Source organism: Nerophis lumbriciformis, linkage group LG22, assembly GCF_033978685.3.
Source record: "Nerophis lumbriciformis linkage group LG22, RoL_Nlum_v2.1, whole genome shotgun sequence".
NCBI lineage: Eukaryota > Metazoa > Chordata > Actinopteri > Syngnathiformes > Syngnathidae > Nerophis > Nerophis lumbriciformis.
In genome coordinates, this window is record NC_084569.2 from 29,979,959 (window position 1) to 29,992,158 (window position 12,200).

General features: G+C 43.2%; 1 protein-coding gene across 2 annotated transcripts; it reads right to left on the bottom strand.

Moving 5' to 3' along the window:
* Positions 1 to 4,249: 4,249 nt before the first annotated feature.
* swsap1 (SWIM-type zinc finger 7 associated protein 1) lies at positions 4,250 to 11,834 on the bottom strand. 2 transcript variants are annotated; one of them, XM_061973653.1, is made up of 3 exons: positions 11,508 to 11,834; positions 6,091 to 6,241; positions 4,250 to 6,026 (listed from the first exon to the last, which is right to left on the bottom strand). In XM_061973653.1, exons 1-3 carry the CDS (start codon positions 11,766 to 11,768, stop codon positions 5,770 to 5,772), a joined length of 669 nt encoding a protein of 222 aa, XP_061829637.1. In that variant the 5' UTR covers positions 11,769 to 11,834; the 3' UTR covers positions 4,250 to 5,769. The 2 variants fall into 2 exon arrangements, with proteins under 2 accessions (XP_061829637.1, XP_061829636.1); XM_061973652.1 differs by having other exon boundaries at positions 4,250 to 6,241.
* Positions 11,835 to 12,200: the final 366 nt, after the last annotated feature.

Sequence of the window (12,200 nt, forward strand, 5' to 3'; positions counted from 1 at the left end):
ACTTCCCGAGGGACACGGTCGAATGCCTTCTCCAAGTCCACAAAACACATGTAGACTGGTTGGGCAAACTCCCATGCACCCTCAAGGACCCTGCCGAGAGTATAGAGCTGGTCCACAGTTCCACGACCAGGACGAAAACCACACTGTTCCTCCTGAATCCGAGGTTCAACTATCCGGCGTAGCCTCCTCTGCAAAGATCATTTTCGCTTTATTCTGAAATATCACCTGAAACACGCTAACCTATTTGTGAGTCGAGCGTATTTAAAGTATCAGTAGAGTGGAAAAACAAGTTGACTTTATATGCCTAATTGTGTTTCATTGTATCCATTAAACCAGACCTGGGCAAATTAAGGCCCGGGGGCCACATGTGGCCCGTTAAGCTTTTTAATCTGGCCCGCCGGACATTCCCAAATAATTTTTTTTAGATCTTTAAGATGGAAAGTGTAGCTGCCGTTATTATGTGCAGTGACCGTAAGTCTTGAACTATACAAAGTATTTCAATGGTTGGAATCTGCACTTTTGCATGATATACCAGTTACTATGGTCATCTACCGTAATTAGTTACTATGGTCATCTAAGACACAGCAGCTCAGACCAGGCACCGAGCAGTGTGGGTGGGTAGTGTTTCCACAGAGTGTTTCTACATTGTTTCCACAGTGTTTCAGGGACAGACGCGGAAGGATATTATTACAGCAAAATTCTAAAGCTTAGTGATATATCAGATTGTAGGTGGGTTTTTTTTTTTTTACCTTTCGTGTTCATAATTCGCTGTGTTTGTTGCATTTTTGGTGTGTTTCGCTTGATTGTAAAATATGTCGTTAGATAAGGGGTGTGACGTTCATATGTTGTCAATATTCAGTGTTTTGTTGGTCATAGTTAATATTGTTAATCCCACATTCTTTATTTTCATGTACATTCTGGGTGTCTCATTCAGTAAAAAAAGTTAAAATTCCATTCCGTTTTTTAAGGGGGTCTGTCATAACGTTTTTAGCATTCAGACATCATTGTGAGGTTTTGTATTAGTGTTTCTGGAAATAGATATACCAGCCCCCAGACAAATTTTTGTCTCTAAATTTGGCCCCCCGAGTCAAAATAATTGCCCAGGCCTGCATTAAACCATATCCAATTGTATTTACAATCCGCAAAGTATGTGAAAATAGCGTCTAAACATCACAAAATGCCATTTTGAATATTCCGCTTCCGATTTCCATAGATTCTACGTCACTCTGACCATATTATTAGATCAGTCATACTGGAAATATGCAAACATTGGAAAGAGATGTGCTGTCTATCATTGACAATCCTTATGTAAGACAAGCTTTTTGGCTTTTTTTATGCATTCTAAATGGTAAATAAATAGCTAACAATTAAAGGCCTACTGAAATGACATTTTTTTATTCAAACGGGGATAGCAGATCCATTTTATGTGTCATACTTGATCATTTTGCGATATTGCCATATTTTTGCTGAAAGGATTTAGTATAGAACGATGACGATAAAGTTCGCAACTTTTGGTCGCTGATAAAAAAAAGCCTTGCCTTTACCGGAAGTAGCGTGACGTCACAAGTTGAAAGTCTCCTCACATTTCCCCATTGTTTACACCAGCAGCGAGAGTGATTCGGACCGAGAAAGCGACGATTACCCCATTAATTTGAGCCAGGGTGAAAGATTCGTGGATGAGGAAAGTGAGAGTGAAGGACTAGAGTGCAGTGCAGGACGTATCTTTTTTCGCTCTGACCGTAACTTAGGTACAAGGGCTCATTGGATTCCACACTCTCTCCTTTTTCTATTGTGGATCACGGATTTGTATTTTAAACCACCTCGGATACTATATCCTCTTAAAAATGAGAGTCGAGAACGCGAAATGGACATTCACAGTGACTTTTATCTCCACGACAATACATCGGTGAAGCACTTTAGCTTCGGAGCTAACGTGATAGCATCGTGCTTAAATGCAGATAGAAACAAAATAAATAAGCCCCTGACTGGAAGGATAGACAGAATTAAGATCAACAATACTACCAAACTCTGGACCTGTAACCACACGGTTAATAATGCTGTTGCTAACGACGCCATTGAAGCTAACTTAGCTACGGGACCTCGACAGAGCTATGCTAAAAACATTAGCTCTCCACCTATGCCAGCTATCATCTGCTCATCAACACCGGAGCGACGAAGGACTTCACCCGATCATCGATGTGGTCGGCGTCCCGGAGAAGGAGGAAGTCAACCCAGACAGGTGAAGACAGCGGTGCGGCGGCGGGCGTTGTAGCTTTCGACGACACCCCGGCCGCCATCAGAGTCGGCAAGAAACATATATTTCCCCAAAGTTACGTACGTGACATGCACATAGCGACACGCACGTACGGGCAAGCGATCAAATGTTTGAAAGACAAAGCTGTAGTCACGGTAGCGCGTCTGCTATCCAACTCAAAGTCCTCCTGGTTGTGTTGCTGCAGCCGCCGCCGCTAATACACGATCCCACCTACAGCTTTCTTCTTTGCAGTCTCCATTGTTAATTGAACAAATTGCGAAAGATTCACCAACACAGATGTCCAGAATACTGTGGAATTTAGCGATGAAAAAAGACGATTTAAGCTGGCGACCGACCTATTCCAAAATGTCTGATTCAACTATTGACGTCACGCGCATACGTCATCATACATAGACGTTTTCAACCGGAAGTTTCCCGGGAAATTTAAAATTGCACTTTATAAGTTGCAATGTTAAGATTTCATCATTGATATATAAACTATCAGACTGCGTGGTCGGTAGTAGTGGGTTTCAGTAGGCCTTTAAGTCAACAGATTGAGGGTCCTCTGTTGCGCTCGATATACTCTCTAAAAACATCCAGAAAGCGTCAACAATACTCAATTCACATGTCATGACCTGAAAATTAACCAAGTATGAGTGATATTGTTATTATAAGCGCTAACGCAGACGGACTATTTTAGCGGCACATTGAAAGCAGCGAGCTAATGCTAGCTTACGCTGCTGTTGTTGACAGACTTCTGCTTCGTCTAAAACTTTCTAAAAGTAAATTCTAGATTATAATTTGTGCATCTCTCACCTTGCAGTAGACAAATGTGGCTGGCCATGGACCGACAGGCTGGTCCACTTTCACGTCCCCGAGGTGGCGAAAAAGACACAAAAAGACGCTTGTTGCAGCAACTTTTTTAACCCTTTGTGAAGATTGTGATTGATTCTTCATTTAAACAGAATTATGTGAGCGTCCTGTCGGTTTAAAGGCCAACTGAAATGTGATTTTCTTATTTAAATGGGGATAGCAGGTCCATTCTATGTGTCATACTTGATCATTTCGCGATATTGCCATATTTTTGCTGAAAGGATTTAGTAGAGAACATTGACGATAAAGTTCGCAACTTTTGGTCGCTGATAAAAAAGCCTTGCCTGTACCGGAAGTAGCAGACGATATGCGAGTGACGTCACAGGTTGTGGAGCTCCTCACATCTGCACATTGTTTACAATCATGTCCACCAGCAGCAAGAGCGATTCGGACCGAGAAAGCGACGATTTCCCCATTAATTTGAGCCAGGATGAAAGATTTGTGGATGAGGAAAGTGAGAGTGAAGGACTAGAGGGCAGTGGGAGCGATTCAGATAGGGAAGATGCTGTGAGAGGCGGGTGGGACCTGATATTCAGCTGGGAATGACTAAAACAGTAAATAAACACAAGACATATATATACTCTATTAGCCACAACACAACCAGGCTTATATTTAATCTGCCACAAATTAATCCCGCATAACAAACACCTCCCCCCTCCTGTCCATATAACCCGCCAATACAACTCAAACACCTGCACGACACACTCAATCCCACAGCCCAAAGTACCGTTCACCTCCCCAAAGTTCATACAGCACATATATTTCCCCAAAGTGCCCAAAGTTACGTACGTGACATGCACACAGCGGCACGCACGTACAGGCAAGCGATCAAATGTTTGGAAGCCGCAGCTGCATGCGTACTCACGGTACAGTGTCTGCGTATCCAACTCAAAGTCCTCCTGGTAAGAGTCTCTGTTGTCCCAGTTCTCCACAGGCCAATGGTAAAGATTGACTGTCATCTTTCGGGAATGTAAACAATGAAACACCGGCTGTGTTTGTGTTGCTGCAGCCGCCCTCAATACACCGCTTCCCACCTACAGCTTTCTTCTTTGCTGTCTCCTTTGTTCATTGAAGAAATTGCAAAAGATTCACCAACACAGATGTCCAGAATACTGTGGAATTTTGCGATGAAAACAGACGACTTAATAGCTGGCCACAATGCTGTCCCAAAATGTCCTCTACAATCCGTGACGTCACGCGCTGACGTCATCATACCGAGACGTTTTCAGCAGGATATTTTGCGCGAAATTTAAAATTGCACTTTAGTAAGCTAACCCGGCCGTATTGGCATGTGTTGCAATGTTAAGATTTCATCATTGATGTATAAACTATCAGACTGCGTGGTCGTTAGTAGTGGGTTTCAGTAGGCCTTTCAATTCCAGCGAGAGTGTAAATATTACAGTGTTTTGTTTTTTATCATGGTTTAACATGGTTAGTGTGTATGTTTAGCACCTAAGAATGCTGCTGATGCTATCGTGTCACAATAAAGCTACACCCGTTTAGCAATCGGCTTCTAAAACTTATCGCTCATCTGGTCCGCGGTGTCAGGTTTGTCACTGACAGTTTAGTTATGTTTTGGTTTTTCCTCTGTATTTGTTTTTATTTCCTGTCAGCGCTCTTATTTTGGTTCCTTTTCCTGCACGTCTCCCTGAGCGCTTGTTTCCTTCATTGGCAGTCTGGCACACCTGGTAGCAATTGCCAATCAGGCCACTATTTATACCTGCCTCTCCCTCCAGTCAGTGCTGGAGTATTGTAGCTGTAAGCTGTATGCTGTGGACTGTTTGCAGCTTGCTGTCTTCTTGTTCCTCGTTTCCTGTTTGCTGGTTCCTGATTCCAGTTTGCCTGTTCCTGGTTCCTGGTTTGTGTTTTTCCTGCATTTTTTGGACATCAAATTATGTTTCCTTGCATCCAGCCTGCCGTCTCTGCATCTCCACCAATACTTGACACGCGGTACCCTTTAGAGGCGGTATAGTACCGAATATGATTCATTGGTATTGCGGTATACCATACAACCCTATTAGTTATTGTGTATGATTGTCTTTGTTTTGCTCAAACAATTGTATGTACCGTATTTTTCGGAGTATAAGTCGCAACTGCCGAAAATGCATAATAAAGAAGGAAAAAAACATATAAATCGCACAGGAGCCCCGCCAAACTATGAAAAAAATTGCGACTTATAGTCCAAAAAATACGATAATAAGACGGAATAAGGAAGTAGTTTAAATATTGTGTTGATATTGGTAAACTGCCAATAGCACTCATTATAAATACATTGAAAAATGTACACTTAATACGTGGATAAATGGTATTACTATTTTTATTTTTATTTTCACCTTATTTATTTGTATTTATGTTGTGGTGCGGGCCAAAAAACCCCACCCATGCTGTGTCGACGAAAATCGAGAAACCGGGAACACTTCATTCACAACTCAGAGAAATAAGCAAGGTTAATTAATATAAAGGACTCTTGCTAGAAAATATTGTATATATTTGTCATCAAAAGTTGCCATTACGCTGTGTCAGTTATGTACTTAACATAGTGCTAACGCAAACGACTAACTGTAGATTATCAAAGTGTCTTTTCCATCTCTAAATGACCTTAAATGCTATTGAACCATCAGGAAACATCAACAACTGCCACTCTAAACCGGCCCGGACCTCAGAGTCTTCGGTCCGAGGCTCACGCGCGACGCCGGTTCCGGAAAAGTAAACACGCCACGCCTCCTGCCGCCCGGCGTCTGTGGCTTTGTAGCTTCTATCTTGGTCCAGAGTACACCGCAGCTGAAAGTAGCGGTCGAGGGCATCGAGGACGGGATCCGAGTCCGCGCCGTCCTCTTTCGGCTTATAGGAGGCGATGATGCGGCAGGGGGTGGTGCTTGACGTCTGCCGCTCCAGGAGGCTGGTGAGGAAGGCGGCCGTGTCGCGCAAAAGAGCGGCGAGGTGTGCGACGCGGGACTGCTCACCTGGGTGGCGCCCGCTGTGGCCGTCGCACGGGTAGTCCTCCAGTCGGTCCACGATGATCAGCGACGGAGGAAAGGTGCTGCTGGACTCATGGAGGCCTGCAATCTGACGGCACAACTCCTCCGCTGTCCTCGGATAGCAGAAAGTGATTTTCTTGCCAAAAAAAAGAACGAATGCATGAGCAGAGACAAGCTAAAGATTATTATTATTATCTAATAAGCAGTGTTAGGAAAATTACTTTAATTTCTTTATATGTCAGGTTCAAACACTGATGACATATACCGTATTTTCCGCACTATAAGGCGCACCGGATTATTAGCCGCACCTTCTATGAATTACATATTTCATAATTTTGTCCACCAATAAGCCGCCCCGGACTATAAGCCGCGCCTACGCTGCGCTAAAGTGAATGTCAAAAAAACGCTGCGCTAAAGTGAATGTCAAAAAAACAGTCAGATAGTTCAGTCAAACTTTAATAATATATTGAAAACCAGCGTTCTAACAACTCTGTCCCAAAATGTACGCAAATGTGCAATCACAAACATAGTAAAATTCAAAATGGTGTAGAGCAATAAATAGCAACATAATGTTGCTCGAACGTTAATGTCACAACACACAAAATAAACATAGCGCTCACCTTCTGAAGTTATTCTTCATTCGTAAATCCTTCGAATTCTTCGTCTTCGGTGTCCGAATTGAAAAGTTGCGCAAGCGTGGGATCCAAAAATGGCCGGCTCCGCCTCGTCGAAGTCATCGGATTCAGTGTCGCTGTTGTTGTGCAGCAGTTCTGTGAATCCTGCCTTCCGGAAAGCTCGGACCACAGTTGTGACCGAAACTATCTGCCCAGGCATTTACGATCCACTGGCAGATGTTGGCGTATGTCGACCGGCGCTATCTGCCCGTCTTAGTGAAGGTGTGTTCGCCTTCGGAGCTGTGTGAAAAAAGCCACCCGGCCTCTTCGCGTAAACTTCCCTTAACCACTCGCTCATCTTTTCTTCATCCATCCATCCCTTCGAGTTAGCTTTTATGATGACGCCGGCTGGAAAGGTCTCTTTTGGCAAGGTCTTCCTTTTGAATATCACCATGGGAGGAAGTTAGCATGGCAAGCTAGAACCACAGTGAAGGATGACTTCTCATTCCCTGTGGTGCGAATATTCACCGTACGTGCTCCCGTTCCACAGTGCAGTTCACAGGAATATCAGTTGCTGTGAAATACGGTAGTAATCCGTGTGCGGATGGAGAGATTGCGTCTTTTTATGAACCGGATCCTTGTCGCGTAGTAGGAGCCATTTTGTGGTCTTTACAGATGTAAACAGGAAATGAAACGTACGGTGATATCCGCGCGTTTTTTCTTCTTCTTCCGGGGGCGGGTGAAGCGCTTCCTGTTCTATGGGGGCGGGTGAAGCGCTTCCTGTTCTATGGGGGCGGGTGCTTTCCTTGGCGGTTGCTTGCGTAGAAGAAGAAGCGCTTCCTGTTCTACCGGGAAAAAAGATGGCGGCTGTTTACCGAAGTTGCGAGACCGAAACTTTATGAAAATGAATCGTAATAAAGCGCACCGGGTTATTAGGCGCACTGTCAGCTTTTGAGAAAAATTGTGGTTTTTAGGTGCGCCTTATAGTGCGGAAAATACGGTATTAAACAAGACGAGAAGCAAAGAATTAAACAGAGACAGAATTCAATTTGCCTCAATTTGAGGAGAAACGTCTGGTCTGTACTCTTGGACAGTCTCCAGCACGCTCTGCCAAAAGACTGCACGCCTCCTCCTTTTATTTGGACCTTCCCTGACCACGTGGCCACAGCTGTTTCTAAGGGACGAGGGTCGTAAACAGTTCACAGAAAAGGTCGGTTCAAAACAGAGGTTCGTAAAACAGTTCAAAAAGAGGTCGTCTGGAACTTGGGCAGATCCTGCCTTCTCTCCGTTTTGTAGTTCTTGGGTTAAAACAATATCTTTCTGTTGATTACAATACATGTATGTAGGGCTGCAACAACTAATCGATTAAAATCCATTATAAAAATAGTTGGCGATTAATTTAGTCATCGATTCGTTGGATCTATGCTATGTGCATGCGCTGAGGCTATGTTTTTTTTTTAACCTTTTTATAAACTGCAACATTTACAAACAGCTGAGAAACAATAATCAAAATAATAGGGGTGTAACGGTACGTGTATTTGTACCGAACCGTTTTGGTACGGGGGTTTCGGTTCGGTGCGGAGGTGTACCGAACGAGTTTCCACACGGACATATTAAGTAGCGTACTGCACGTTGTGTAAATAATACTCAAAATGCAGAACATTTGAGGCATTTAAGAAAAACCGCCCGGACAGCTCCGCAAAAGAGGACATGTCCGGTGAAAAGCACACTAGCAGCGACCGGGCTAGGTCCTGACCATACATCCTCTTTTCACCGAACATGTCCTCTTTTGCGGGGCTGTCCGGGCGGTGTTTCTTAAATGCCTCAAATGTCCGGCATTTTGAGTTAGGGTTGCGTGTATTTTCAATGTACGTTCAGGGTTAAGAAGGTTAGAAACAGCAGCATTCGTGAGGGAGGGGGAGAGACGGAGAGAGCGAGAGAGTTGTGATGCGTATGCGTCGTCAGGCTCTGCTTTTTAATCGATACATTTATCAGATTTAATTTTTTATTATCTATAGCAGTGGTGTCAAAAGTGTGCATTTTTGTAACATTTTCCTTATTTTATTTGGCAAGTTGAAAGAACATGGCACCGGTATACTGTTTTTTTTTTTCAATAAAATACTGGAAAGGATAGAAATATAGTTTGTCTCCTTTATCCGATTATTAATTGAAGTAATAATCGACAGATTAATCGATTATCAAATGAATCGTTAGTTGCAGCCCTACATGAAAGAAACAGAAACACCTTCATGTTGCTTCCATCCTACACAGTGGAGTTTTGCAAGCCTTCTTGGTAGGTTCAAAGACAGCTTTTGGTCTTCTCGCTGGGAACTTATTTCAACACAAAGTTTTTGTGATAACTTAGATAAAATTATTCTAACATTATAGTTACTCCTTACTTAGTCAAAAAAAAGTAATATAATTTCTAACATAACTTTGCTTTATAAATTTAATTAACTACAACGGGAAGTAACAATTGAATAACTTTTTTTTTATATTCTAAAATGTGGCAATGTTTCAAGAGAACGAGTGTGTGTATGTGCCTGTAAAAGGCGGTGCCTGCTGCTAAGCAACAGCGCCCCTCCATCATTGTGGGGAGACTACCAGCTAGCATGAACACTAATAGCATGGCAACAAACAACTGTAATGAATCAGGATTCATTCAAATTAATCTGATTTATTAAACAAAATTGTAATTTAACTGCCATATTTATTATTCAAGTCACAAAGTGCATTTTTTTTTTAACATGCCTCAAAACAGCAGCTTGGAATTTGGGACGAGGAGGTTGAAGTGGGCGGGGTTGGGAGGGCTGTAGCGGCGGGTGTATATTGTAGCGTCCCGGAAAAGTTAGTGCTGCAAAGGGTTCTGGGTATTTGTTCTGTTGTGTTTATGTCGTGTTACGGTGCGGATGTTCTCCCGAAACGCGTTTGTCATTCTTGTTTGGTGTGGGTTCACAGTGTGGCGCATATTTGTAACAGTGTTAAAGTTGTTTATACGGCCACCCTCAATGTGACCTGTATGGCTGTTGACCAAGTATGCCTTGCATTCACTTGTGTGTGTGAAAAGCCGTAGACATTATGTGACTGAGCCGGCACGCAAAGGCAGTGCCTTTAAGGTTTATTGGCGCGCTGTACTTCTCCCTACGTCCGTGTACACAGCGGCGTTTTAAAAAGTCATAAATTTTACTTTTTGAAACCGATCATACTTGTCAACCCTCCCGAATTTTCCGGGAGACTCCCGAATTTCAGTGCCTCTCCCGAAAATCTCCCGGGACAACCATTCTCCCGAAAATCTCCCAATTTCCAGCCGGACAACTATATTGGGGGCGTGCCTTAAAGGCACTGCCTTTAGCGTTGTCTCCCACCTGAAAAGGAGACTATTATATATGTCTCCGTTATCCATAGGTTTATCTATAACCCATAAAGTAGGCAGGCACGGAGCTATTTCTCAGCGTGTGTTTATTCCTGCCGGCACGTTCATACACTGACACACAATGTCCAGATTCCCATCATGCATTGCTTCAAAACTACGGCAAGTTGTACTATCCAAAATTTCCAGTCGAACAAACAATATTGGGGGCATGCCTTAAAGGCAGTGCCTTTGGCGTCCTCTCAACTGAAAAGGAGACTATTATATATGTCTCCGTTATCCATAGGTTTATATATACCCCTTAACACGGTGGCCGAATGGATATAGTCACTCATGAACGGTCAGAGAAGCACAAGGCGGCGTGGCGCGGTTGGGAGAGTGGCCGTGCCAGCAACCTGAGGGTTCCTGGTTCAATCCCCAACTTCTACCAACCTCGTCACGTCTGTTGTGTCCTTGAGCAATACACCTCACCCTTGCTCCTGATGGGTCGTGGTTAGGGCCTTGCATGGCAGCTCCCGCCATCAGTGTGTGAATGTGTGTGTGAATGGGTGAATGTGGAAATAGTGTCCATTCCGTTCTGTGTCCAAATTTGTGAAGGATATGTTCCCGGATTCAGAGATCGCTCGCACTCAAATGGCAGAACAAAAGCTACAAAAGCTACTTCAACAAAAGCTGAAAGGTAAGTGTTTTTTTTTTTTTAAAGTAAGCAGCAAGTACAGTACAGTTAGTAGAACAACTGTGTTTTCATTCCTGTTTACTGTACTATATATATATATATATATATATATGTATATATATATATGTATATATATATATATATAAGAGATACTTTAATTTCAGTGAATTCTAGCTATAAATATACTTCTCCCCCTTAACCCCACCCACCCCCCCAATCTGGTCTCAAGGTTGGCAAGTATGAAACCGATACCGATAACTTTGAAACCGATACCGATAATTTCCGATATTACATTTTAAAGCATTTATCGGCCGACAATATCGGCAGCCCGATAATATCGGACATCTCTAGTGCTAAATATTATAAACGTATCACTTTCCTGTAGCACTGTTCCCCGAGCATTCAAAAAAAGTGGTTATTCATCCTCTGCTCAAAAGCCCTAACCTTGATCCTGACCTCATGGTAAACTAACGGCCGGTGTCCCACCTTCCCTTTATCTCGAAAATCCTAGAAAAAGTTGTTGCACAGCAGCTAAATGAACACTTAACGTATAACAATCTCTGTGAACCCTTTCAGTGGGTTCTCATTGTCATCCCATTGGGTTGAGTTTTTCCTTGCCCTGATGTGGGATCTGAGCCGAGGATGACGTTGTGACTTGTGCAGCCCTTTGAGACACTCGTGATTTAGGGCTATATAAATAAACTTTGATTGATTGATGTCACTGCTGTACTCCATACCATACCTTCAGACTCTCGGGGCTTAGACTTGGTGCACATTTTTGCAGGGATGCCGGCAGGCTTTGTATTTGCTGTGGGGCGAAGAACACCACCTTCATCCCCACCTGAGAGGCTGCGGTCACGGCCGTCAGCAGCAGCAGCGAACGTCCCAGACTTTGTTCTCCGACTATTAAAACGCCGCACTCTGGCGGCGCAGGAGTCACAACGTCCTTCTTTGAGTCCGCTTGTGACAAGTTCGCGAACATATGCGTTAAAACGTCCGCCATGGCCGACACTCTTGGCTGTTTAGTCTGTGTTTACACGTGTGTTGACATGTAGCACGCTGGTGCTCGTGTCATGTAATCCGTAGGGCAACGAGAGTTCGATGAATAAGGTCCGCCCTGTTTCGTGGCGTACACTGGACGCATTTTACAAATTAATCGATGCAAAATTCAGTACAAAAATGATTTTTTTTTTTACGTTTTATTTGCGTTGGGTAAACTTTTTTTTTAAACAAAGACATATTGAAGAAAAAAAAATGTTTTCATGGCGGAAACACTCTTGGCTGTGTTGTTGTTGTTGTTGTTGAAGTTCCGCCCTGTTTCGTGGCGTACACTGGACGCATTTTACAAATTAATCGATGCAAAATTCAGATTGAAAATATATTGTTTTTTTATGTTTTATTTGAGTTGGGTACACTTCTTTTTTTTCTTCTTCAA

Excerpts from the sequence above, each read along its gene's own strand:
- swsap1 (XM_061973652.1), bottom strand. The coding sequence starts at position 11,768 with ATGGCGGACGTTTTAACGCATATGTTCGCGAACTTGTCACAAGCGGAC. Across the intron at positions 6,242-11,507 it reads TAAGCCCCGAGAGTCTGAAG|AAAATCACTTTCTGCTATCC; the intron begins GTATGGTATGGA and ends TTTTTTGGCAAG.